General features: G+C 50.5%; 1 protein-coding gene across 1 annotated transcript in view; it reads left to right on the plus strand.

Moving 5' to 3' along the window:
- PPM1H (protein phosphatase, Mg2+/Mn2+ dependent 1H) overlaps positions 1-12,014 on the plus strand; it is a 240,002-nt gene that overhangs the window by 169,919 nt on the left and 58,069 nt on the right. Inside the window, exon 6 of the mRNA XM_054718908.1 lies at positions 2,773-2,891. Within this exon, the coding sequence (XP_054574883.1) occupies positions 2,773-2,891 (119 nt within the window). The remainder of the gene's footprint in view (positions 1-2,772; positions 2,892-12,014) is intronic.

Consider the following 12,014-nt stretch of genomic DNA (forward strand, 5'->3'; position numbering starts at 1 on the left):
ACTATACATGTGGCGTGTGTCTATATTTACACACACACGTGTTCATTTATGTATAGTCATCCCGGCGTCTGCGAGGGATTGGTTCCAGGACCACCACGTATGCTCAGGTCCCTTCTATAGAACGGCGTAGAACAATGTGTACAGTCGGCATCCGTGGGTAGGGAGGGACAGCTGCATACATGTATATCTTACACAGAGATCTGTGTATATATGACGTAGTTCACATAAGCTCTCACACTCACATCACACATTGTTTGATAACCTGCTTTTTACAGACACATCACCTCTTTCTGTGTCATTACGTCGTCTCTGTGGCATCGTTGTAAAAGACAGCGTAGAGTTCTTTCGTGTGGATTTGCACTGGTTTCTTTCGTCACGCGGATGCATTTCTTCTGGTTACCTTGTTGTAGCATAATGTCAGGGCCATCTCCGGCCTCGCTGTGTGCAGAGCGGCACTGTTGCTATGGTGGATCCCCACGGGGACCTCTTTGTGATTCTGACTTTGTGTGGTCTGGGAGCACCACGATCACAGGCCTCCGCTTGTCCCCTTACTGGTTTTTGTGAATGTGTGTGTGGGAAGATGAAAGGGCCAGCAGAAGGGTTAGGGTGCGGGTCTGGGGGCGACAGGAAGCACAGGCTCTAGAACCACACAGGCCTGGCTAAGAGCTCAGGCTACGTGTCTTAACCTCTCTGGGCCTTGGTGTCCTCGTGTGTAAATTGAGTCCGTGGGATAACCTTTGGGACGGCTGGGGTAGTGACACAAAGCATATCAAGTGTCTGGTCCAGCTTGGGAGGTAGGGGGTGCGACAGAACTCCACGCCGACACAGTCCCGGCATTCTGGGAGGTGATCAAGGGCACATAGAGATGCTCGTCTTCGTTGACTTCTTACGCCTCTGTTCCCTAATGGTCGTGGGTGCACCAAAATAGAGGAGGAGAGCAGCATCTGCCCGGTACCCACAGCTGGCTTCACGGGCATGTGGCCTGCAGCTGCACGGGCCCTGGGCTCGGCTTCCTGCTCTGCTGTCACGCTCTTGGATTCTTGATTTTGCACAGGGACTCCATATTTTCATTTTGCACTGGGCCCCACGGGTTATGTAGCCAGTAAGGTGATTGGGAGGGTGAAGTGAGAACTCACAAAGCAGTTAGCACAGGACTCCGGATGTAATGGGGCCCAATAGCTATTAAATGGATATGATTGTTTTCTTTTATGAACGGAGACAACCAAAGTAAGTGCATTATAGACATCATCTCATCATTAAAATAGTATGAGATAAATACATAACTAATCTCATTGTACAGGTTTAAAAAACTGAGGCCTGAGATGTTAACCTCCTAAAATCATACAGCTTATGAGTGATAAACACAGAGCTTAGATTCAAACCCAAGTCCATTTCCCCGAAAGCCCAAGCCATTGACCTGCCCTATTAAGTATTAGTCCCCTTCCTCCTCCCTCCCTCCATCCCTCCCTCCCTCCCTTCTCCCTCTTCCCTCCCAGGGAACTTCTGTGAAACTCAGTGTTAAGTGTCCTTGACCTGTATCAGCAGCCAAGCCAAGGTTTCAGAGCCCCTCAGAGGGGACCTAGAATTCCCGTCAGACCTGGCGGGGCTTCGGCCTAAGGACAGGTCCCCTCCTCACCCTCAGGCGGGCCCTGCCTGTCACGTACCCAATCCTGCTCGGAATCACTGGCTCCAGTTCCGTTATCTGGCCAAATCTGACCAGCCGGTGACAGTTCAGCTGCCTCCTTTTATTCCTGATACGCTGGTGACGAACTCCCCGGGAATACCCCCGAAACCACTGTGAGCATCAGCGGGAGATCCGCCGGGGTCAGGTCCTGGGAAAGATGTGGGAGGGGCCTATTTCCAGTGGGCTGAGGACGGGGCCATCTGGCTGCTGCAGGGGTCCCTTGATTTCCTGCAGGGCCAGGCCATGGTTTGCTCTGCCCACCCTTTTCCCTGCCAAGCAGAGAGGGAAGACTCACTTCGCCCCCATGCTGCTCCCAGGCGCGCAGGAGCGGGCGGGGAAGCCTCGGTGGCTCACGGTGCGTGGCCGCTGAGCGGGAGTTCGCACTGGAGCGTTTCATGTTTTGGAGAGCTGGATCTGAATTTTGAACCTGACAATGAGACTGTTTGTTGTTTCAAAGCAATTCCCTAAGTAGCTGTTTGCTCAATACTTTCGTAGTGTGAACAGGGATCTGGGGGAGGGGAGGAAGCCATCTGCTCTGGGACCGTCTTCCAATTACCCGGCCACATTGCTGCAGAGCCGAAGGGAGGGCGTCCGGCAGAAAGCTCTGTCTATGCGCCCAGCCCGCTCGCTCTGGCCGTTGTGCTGACCTGGAGACTCACGGGTTTCAAAGGCCAGGCCTTGGGGCCCAGGAGTGGGAGGGAGAGGACAGCAGAGAACGCCGAGGCAGAGAGAGAGGGGGGCTCTCTTGCCTCCCCAGCATGCCAGCAGGAAAGGGAAGCCATCCTGGATTTGAGTTAAAAAGCGAACCTTGGGAGAAACAGCCGCTTTTCCTGACAGCGTTGGCCATCCATACGTGTCTTCGCTTACAATTCATTTTTCACATCAAATGACAAAGTTACATCCCTTAATAAGTTAAGTGGGTGATTTCTATTTGCATTGAGGTTCTTAAATCTATTTTCCTTAAAATATGGGGATGATTTTGTGTGTATTTGAAATATGTATGGCCTGTCTCGATTTGCAAAACATCCTTGAGTCGTATTTTTTCTTCTAAATCTGTGTGTGTGTGTTTTCTCTCTTGTTGCTGTTAGGCATTCATGCAGCCTCACCTGCTGGGAAATGAATTCACACATTTGGAGTTTCCAAGGAGAGTGCAGAGGAAGGAGCTGGGGAAGAAGATGCTCTACAGGGACTTTAACATGACAGGCTGGTAAGAGCCCACCTCCCTCCGCCGCCGCCAAGGTGTGTGAGGGCAGGGCCAGCGCCATCACCGGCCACTGGCGCGGTTTGGATCAGGAGGTGCCCCGACCCGGGCGTGGTCAGGGAAAGGGCGACGCTGCCTCTGCTTTGTGCCTGGGTCCATTTCCCACGTCTCAGGGCTGGCTGGCCTGTCCGCTTCTCTGAGGTTCTCCTCGGGGACCCTGGAGCCCACTAAGGTGACAAAGCCCCTCACTTCCACAGAGCAAGCATTTGGGGGCTTTTGAAACACATTGAACTTGGTTTTTTAGGTCAGGGGCTCGGAGGGCTGGTCAGAGGTTTATTGGGCCAGTCATTACCCTTGGATTGAACCTTAGCTCTGACCTTTCCAAGTGGGCAAAGTTGCATAAACTACTTCACCCCAATGAGCCCCATTTACCATGGCTACAGTGAAAAAATATATGCTCTTTGAAGGGTCGTTGTAAGGACTAGAAGTAATGAGGTACTCTCATTATTTCATCACATCCAAATGGAAATACGAAATCTTGGCAGGGGGCGTCTTACTCTCCAAACACACCTTGCTAAGCACAAGACCGTTTCTGTTGTGGATCAGGCCCACGGTGACTAGGAACCTCATCGATTTCTTCCGTGTGAAAAATAAATAGGCTGATAAAGCACTTGCAAGGACTAGGGTTGTTGTAAGGATTAAATGAAAGGGCAGTGCCGGGCACGGAGACAGATGGGTGAAGATTTGCCCTTGGGCCCTGTGTTCCTGACCAGTAAGCCTCTTGCCAGTCTGGAGGATGACTGGAGAATGAGACAGGCGGGCGGCTCTCACCTCGCCGGATCTCCAACTCAGGCAAAGAAGTAGATTCCGATATCTCTTCTTCTTCGTTGACCAAAATAGCTATAACAGATGGTCACAGCCCCAGTTCCCATGGTGATGACTTCTAGGCTGGGAATCTTCTCCTAGGGTACACACTGTCTCAGAGGAGCCCTGGAGCTGCCGGGGAAGATAAGGGGCTGATCTCAGGGACACCTCCTGTTGTGCTTTGCCACCCAAAAGAGGGAATCCTCACCATTATCCACTCCTCTTCTTCTACAACAGGACCAACAAATTGTGGCCCAAAAGCCAAATTTTACCTGCGGCCCCTTTCTATAAATGATTTTAGTGCAGCTGTGTATGTTTGATCTTTGGCTGCACTACATCAGGGTAGTTGAGTAGTTGCAGCAGACACCAGATGACCCACAAAGCCTAAAATATTTACTCCTAAACATGCACGTATTAATCAGAAAGGGTCCACTATATGTGCAGCTCTCAGTTTTGGAGATTTGGTGCCCTGGAGTCATTACCCTAACCCAGCGATTTTCCACTGGTGTGCCGCAAGAATTTTGAAAACATGCAATACCTGCCCTGGCTGGCGGCTCAGCTGCACTGTCGTCCCATACACCATGCCCTGGGGGCCGATTCCCCGCAGAGCACATACCTAGGTTGCAGGTTATGGGAGGCAACCGACTGATGTTTCTCTTTCTCTCTCTCTCTCTCTCTCTCTCTCTCTCTCTCTCTCTCTCTCTCTCCTCCCTCCCTCCCTCCCTCCCCTCCCTCTCTAAAACATATCCTCGGGTGAGGATTAAGGGGGGGAAAGACATGCAGAACCTGACTATTTGGTCTGGAGCACTGACCTCTTTTCCCTTAGATTGTCAAATAAAAAAATGACAACAGCCAACACAATAGCCGTCCGGTGTGAATGAATCAAAATTATACCTATTTTTTGTCAGACTTGCAAAAAGAATACATATTTTAGTGTGCTGCAAAATTTTAGTAATTAGTTTATGTGTGCCATGAGTTAAAAATATATATATATATTGAAAATTACTGCCCTAAACCAACTGGGTGTTCTTTGTAAATTCATTTCTATCGTGTCAGCAAAATCAGCACTCTTATAGAAAAGTTGAAGGGGAGGGCTACTCTGGTTCAGAATAGCATGGCAGGGTTTGGTCTGGAATTTGCAGAATTTGGAACAATGAAAGGAAAGGCATCCCAGGTCAAGAACCACATGGTTGTAAATGCATAAATGAAAGAGTCCATCTGAGACAGCCAGCAAAATGGCCAAAAAGAAGGGGAGCGTCTGGGAAATCCAGCTGACCTGGCATTGAGGGAACATGGTCGAGGGTGAGGGCGCCAGGCAGAGAGGTTTGGGTTTATCGTGGGAGGCAGTAGGTTACTCTGTGCGTTTCTGAGAAGAAGGAAAGATGAAAGCAATGCTTTAGGAAAGTGGTTCTAAGAGGAGTTTGAAGGGGACTGACTGGGAGAGAAAACAGATACAGATACCCAGGGGAAATCATAGAAATAGATGTATGCAGTCCCGAGGGCCAAATGGAGGGATGGAAGCAGACAATGGTCAAGGAAAGGAAATGAACAAGAAGCTAGATCATATCGGCCAGATAGAAGCAACACATGTAAGAGGTAAGTCATTAATTATTTCAGTTATCTGTCTAAATATGTCTCTTCACGTAGTCGATAAGCCCCCTGCGTGGGGCCCCTGGCCTGGTCCTGTGCCTGACACATAGCAGGCAGGAAGCTAGTACTTACTGGGTGAAAGGAAGAAAGGGGTGTAATGGGCAGAGTGGAGGGGGACAGGTGGGGACAGGTGGCCATTGTGGACAGTCAGTGGGTGGAAGGGTAGGAATGAGGAGCTTGCATATGGAACATGTGGAACTTGAGGCAAGGCTGTCTGTATGTTCTTTCTAGGCCAGCCAGGCAAAGGAGATCTAAGCAGCCGAAACGAACTTGGTGAACAAATGGCTAGAGGTTACCTCCGTTCCATGGTTTTCTGAATGTATATTCTATCCAAGTTTATATGCTGTCTGTCTTTTATACACACACACACACACACACACACACACTCACACACTCACACACTCACACACACATACTCTCACACACACATACTCTCACACACACATACACACACACACACATACTCACACACACACACACACACACACATTCACACACACACTCACACACACTCACACACACACACACACACACACTCACACACACATACTCACACACACACTCACACACTCACACACACTCACACACACACACACAAACACACACACACTCACTCTCACACACACACACACACACACACACACACTCACACTCACACACACACACACACACACACATGCAGTGCTAGCATGGCCCTCGGTACAGATCAGTCCATAAACGGACGGTATCACTGAGGAGCCAAGACTGAGCATGGCTTCCTCAGACCGGACCTGTGGGTTCCTTTCAGCGTCGTTCCCTCCCTACGTGGCTTTGGCTGTGAGCAGAGATGTACGGACATCTTTGCTGCTTCCTACCTGTGCTCACTTTTGGTTTGAAAATGGTGTTTAAGGTAAAGGAGCGCTCTATACATCTTCGTTGGAAGACGTTGGGAAGTTTAAAGCCAATTTAGACCACGGCGTATGTAAACTCCCTCCCTCAGCTCCAATGAATTCCTTTGAAAACTTTTTAGCCTCTAAAGGAAAACCTCAGATGTAGCCGTTACTTTTTAGGACTTAAAAAAATGGGACCACAATTTGCTGGCTTTCTGAGCCGGCAATTCCATGGAAAAGGAGATGAGGATTGGTAGCTTTTCCTCCCCCTCAAAGCTTTAAAGTAGAGTCGGCCCCTGAACAACACGGGTCTGAACTGCGCAGGTCCACTCACAGGCAGGTTTCCCAGTGGATATTCAGCGGGCCCTCTGCCTCCCGGGTTTCTCATCCACGAATGCCACTAACTGCAGATTGGAAACAGTTTTGCGGCTGGGAGCCCGCAGGTGCAGGGGGCCGACCGTGCATTGTTCACTGCTGTGCTGAACCGCCAAATGCTGAGGGGCTTCTCCTCCTCGTTCCCATTTTGCAGTTGGGCAAACTGAGGCCCGGAGGGAGTAGGCCATTTTCTCAGCGTCCACCAGTGCACCAGTGTCAGAACAGGGACTAGGACCCAGGTTTCCGGCACTCGTTCACGGCTCTTTCTGAACTCGTGCACCGGTTAGCTTTTCTCCAGGGTAATGACTCTACATCGTTATCCCCTTTCGAGCTGTGGCATAAATCTGAGCAGGGGACCTCTCTCCACCGGGGTTCAAGAGGGTGAGACGAAGCATCTGAGGAGCAGCCAGTTCCTCAGGCGGTAAGTTTTCTAGTCTCACTCTGACCCAGTAGACCATTGGCCAGATGGAAACACAATGCTTCACACGCGTCACTGAGGGCCCGTGTGTGATTTTGGGTGCGATGGTGGAAGAGATCCCCAAAGAACCAGCTCCCCGATGCCTAGGAAAACTGCCTGCTCTCATTAGAGGAGCATCGTGCCCGCGCTCCACGGCGTGTCTGCAGCGGGAGGGCGTGCGGGAGAGGATGTCAGCTCCGGGAAGGCTTGTCTCGTCGTTAAGGATGAGTCTGTTGCCTCCTGGCGGGCATCCTTTCTCTCCCACCCTTCTCTTCCTCGGGGACTGTGGACCCGCTTGGCAGGCCCAGACTGTGTAGAGGACAAAAGTGTATTGTCACCAGGACCTTCATGACGAAATCAGTCTCTTCCCCGGCTCCCCCACCTCCCTTTCCGCCGCTCCTCCGATAGTTTGCCCAGTGGTTTGATTTATAAAGGCATTTTCATCACAGAACCCCCAGCGCTAAGTTAGTCCCCGATGGGGCCCCGCTCTCGCCTTCTGTGCCTGGTGTCATTGGTCCTGGGGCCAGAATCGGCCTTGAACTCAACGCAAGCCAGGGCCCCTCCTCCCCAGCCCTTTGTGCCTGAGCTGCCACGGTGTGGTGCACACTGGCCGGCACGGCGAGGCTGTGTCCCCACCCGCAGCCCTAGGGGCCCGCTCAGGCCATAATTTGCTGGCAGGCATCTGTGTTAGGGAGTTGAACAGCCGTTTCTCAGAGCTGGCTTTGTGGCTGCAGGTCCCCGCTCCTGGGCCTGCCGGGATGTTGCTCTTGTGTAAAATCAGTGTTCTTGGTGCTCTTTGTCCGGCCACATGGGGTGAGGAGCAAGCGGGGCGGGAGGGGTGGTGGGGGGCTGTAGCTTCTTCACCCCTGGCTTCGGGCCAGCAGCTCCGGCAGCTGTTCCTGGGCTGATGGGATTTATAGAGCGAGCGAGGGCCAAAGAGGAAGAGAAGTCCATCGTGTGAACGCGAGATTGCTTCCAGATGGTTCTGGTTTATGAGTAAAGTACACCAGAATTCTTTCTTTAAGCAAAGCCTTTCCAACGTCTATGATGGTCTTATTTCAGGGGGCAGGCGGGACCGTAACTCGAGATGGCCTGGCTTCTAACCAGCTTACAGCTTTGGGAGGCGGGCTCCCCGGTGCTGGTCCTCGCTCTGCCAAGATTCTGGGGCCTTGGGCAAATCCTGGGCCTCGGTCTCTCCTTTATTTGTCAGATGCTCCCTTCGCCCCTTGCTGCTGCCCTCCGAGGCGGGTGGGGGATGGGCCCGGCTCTGCCTCTCAGGGCTTCCGGGAAAGAGCTTCCCGTAGGCAGACTCCACGGAGGGTGACCTTGCGTTTTTATCTCTTGCAGCCCTTGCTCTTTATGATTCCAACTTGATGACACAGCAGGGTAATTTTCCCTCCTGCGTTTCCCTTAAAACTATGAGCAAATCAGGATTTTCCACTGGGAGCAGAGCGGGGTCAACTACGTTTTTTTTCTTTCAGCATAGAAATCTGTTCTGCTCTGTGCTCTCTAGCACGGCAGCCACTCCCCACATGTGGCCTTCCAAAGTTCAAGTTGGATAACACAGAAATTCCTTTCCCAAGGTGCGCTGGCCCCGTCTCCGCTGCTCAGCAGGCACGTGCGGCCCCTGACGTGGACAGTGCGGTGCAGATCGCATCCTTCAGCCCAACAGGTTCAACCGAGATAACACAAGGGTGTGCGTCTACTGGGTGTACCGGTTAATAATGCAGATTTTTTCAATAGATGGAGTCACACATGTGTTGGTATATATGCGATTTGATATGTATGCTATTTTGTTGTATTGACAGCAAGCTTCAGAACTTCAAATTTGCTGAAGGTGTTAACATCATAGATTATTTTATGCTTAAAAATATCGAATTTCGTGCCAAAAAAAAGAGCATTGGCGGGAAGTTTTAATTCATTATTTTGAAGAAAAAGTTATCGTATATTTTGGGAAGCTTATGGTGAACATGCCCCATCTCAAGATACTTGTGAACGCTGGTTTAAATGCTTTAAAAGTGATGATTTCGATGTGAAAGACAAAGAACGTCCAGGTCAACTGAAAAAGTTTGAAGACCAACAATGACAAGCATTATTGGATGAAGATGCGTGTCAAACTCAAACACAACTTGCAGAAAGATTAAACGTTGCTCAGCAAACAATTTCCGATTGTTTACAAGCAATAGGAAAGATTTTAAAGGAAGGAAAATGGGTGCCACATAAACTGAAGAAAAGACAGACAGAAAACCGAAAAGTCATCAGTAAAATGTTGCTTCAACAGCACGAAAGAAAGTCTTTTTTGCATCGAATTGTGACTGGCAATGAAAAGTGGATTTATTTTGAGAATCCCAAATGCACAAAATCATGGTTGATCCAGGTCAACCATCAACATCGACTGCAAGGCCAAATTGCTTCTGAAAGAAGACAATGCTCTGTGTTTGGTGGGATCAGGAAGGTGTGGTGTATTATGAGCTTCTAAAACCAGGTGAAACCGTTAATACTGATCGCTACCAACAACAAATAATCAGTTTGAACCACACTTTGATCGTGAAACGACCAGAATGTTCCAGAAGATACGGCAAAGTAATTTTGCTTCATGATAACGCACCATCACATACTTCAAAACCAGTTAAAGACACGTTAAAAGATCTTGCCTGGGAAGTATTAACCCACCTGCCGTATTCACCAGACCTTGCTCCTTCAGATTACCACGTGTTCCGATCAATGGCACACGCACTTTCTGAGCAGCACTTCAAAATGTAAGAAGTGGAAAATTGGGTTTCTGAATGGTTTGCCTCAAAACAAGAAAAGTTCTATTGGGACGGTATCCACAAATTACCTGAAAGATGGGGAAATGTGTAGCTAGCGATGGACATTACTTTGAATAAAGCACTTTTGATGTTTCTCTTGAAATCATCGTGTTTTCTTTGATTACAAAATCCGCATTATTAACCAGTACACCTAGTAGGTGGGCTGGAGGACGATGCAAGGAGACGGCTGTAACTAAACATCCCAACACAAAGAGGTGGTTTTTTTAAAAAATGAAAGGACAGCTGCCCCAGCCGGGCGGATCAGCTGGTTGGAGCATCGTCCCTTACACCAAAGGTTTCCGGTTCTAGCCCCAGTCAGGTCAGGGCGCATACGAAAGGCAACCGATTGATGTTTCTCTCTCTCTCTCTCTCTCTCTCTCTCTCTCTCTCTCTCTCTCTCTCTCTCTCTCAACATGTCCTCTGGTGAGGATTTTTTTTAAAGGGCAGCTGAGCACCACCGGGGAGAATGGGTGTGGCCACATTCTCTGGCTTCTGGCCCTACCACTGCTGGACTCGGCGCCACCTGGGGGATGGAGTGACCGCTTCTCACATGTTCAGGGGCATCAGTCCTTGTGTTTAGGGATGATTGGTCTCCAGCGGTCACTCAGGGGTCAGCAGGCAGACCCATTTCCTTGGCCCTGGTCAGCAACACCCCCCCTTCCCCCGCCCTCGGCACTTCCCTTCCTCCTGCTCTCCCTGTTACCTCTTGGAGAGAATTTCAGACCCTGAGGATTGGGTTAAAAAGCAGCTTCACTTCCATTCTGTGTGGGGTGACCTTTCTTCTTGACTGAGCCTGGAGCCCAGCTCCGGGGAGAGAGCCGCAGCCCAGGGCGTGGGGCTGCTCACCAGCAATCCAGACATTTTTCTGAAGAGCAGCTCACAGGAGGCAGCGCCCGAGCGTGGTCTGGAGCTGCTGGGTCGCGCTGTATAAATATTGCAGATCCAGCTTCTATCTTGCTCTTTATTGCTCTTTTCAGCGCCCGCTGACCGCGCCGCCAGGCAGGCTGCAGGGACGCGGGTGCTTTATGAAGCCAGCGCCAGAGCCGCACCGCATTTAATATAAATTGATTTATTGAATCAAGCACAGAAGCCCTGTTACAGAAACCCCAGGCTCTGCCCTCCAGAGGGCCACCGAATAAAGCAGCCCCAACTGACGCTCCTCATTAGCTTCTCCCCGGATCCCCAGGCAGTTTTTAAAGGGATAGTGTCCCTCTTTTGGACCTGAATTTATATGTTGGCCATGCCTGTGGGTCTAATTAGCTCAGCATTATTAGTCTTACTGGGAAAGCCTGCATTTTCTAACAGCTTGACTCTTGAGTTTTAAAGAGTAATTGGAAAATTCATACCCTGTCCTTCTCCCTCTTTTTGTTTTTAATCACTTCTAACCCGATCTTTGGGAGCGCACCTGCAGGTGCCTCTGCCTGGCAGGGCCGGCACGGAGGACTTCTCAGCCCCGCCCTCGCGAATCCGGGCCTCCTGTGGAGCCACAGGCCTGGCGGGAGGCTTTTCAGACTCACCAGAGAAATAACACACTTTAATTTTATAATGACTTCACCAGAAAGCAGGCCTTTCTGCAGTTAACCTGGTATTAATTTCCTCCCAGCCACTTGTATTTTCATAATTTAATGATTATGAGCTACCTTGGCAGCGATCGGGAAATCTGACTTGGTAGAGGAAGGAGGGGCGTGGAGGTCATTTTAGAGAATTTTAACCCCAAAACCTCAACAGATTGTCCGGGATGGGGGTTGGCTGGGTCAGAGATCAGGCACCCAAAAAGTCCCCTCCCCCACCCACCCCCCTTCCAAGTTCCTGGAGCTGAAGTCAGAGCTGGGCCTCCTGTGGGAGGGGCCTCCCGGCTTGGGGCCCAGATGAATGTTTATTTGCGATGTGCATGTTCTGCATCTTTTCAAGCTTTGCAGCTCTAGCTGCAGGAGCAGCAGGGAAGAGAGCCTGCCTGCTGTGTGCAGCACATCTCCTGACAGTGATGAATGACTCCTTGCTCCCAGCCTCCTCCCCGCCGCTCTGCCCAGGAGGCCCGGGAAGCTCTGAGGTCTTTACAAATGGCTGGGAACCCAGACAGACAGGCATTGTCAGGCCCCGTAGC

The sequence above is a fragment of the Eptesicus fuscus genome, chromosome 7 (assembly GCF_027574615.1).
Source record: "Eptesicus fuscus isolate TK198812 chromosome 7, DD_ASM_mEF_20220401, whole genome shotgun sequence".
Classification (NCBI taxonomy): Eukaryota; Metazoa; Chordata; class Mammalia; order Chiroptera; family Vespertilionidae; genus Eptesicus; species Eptesicus fuscus.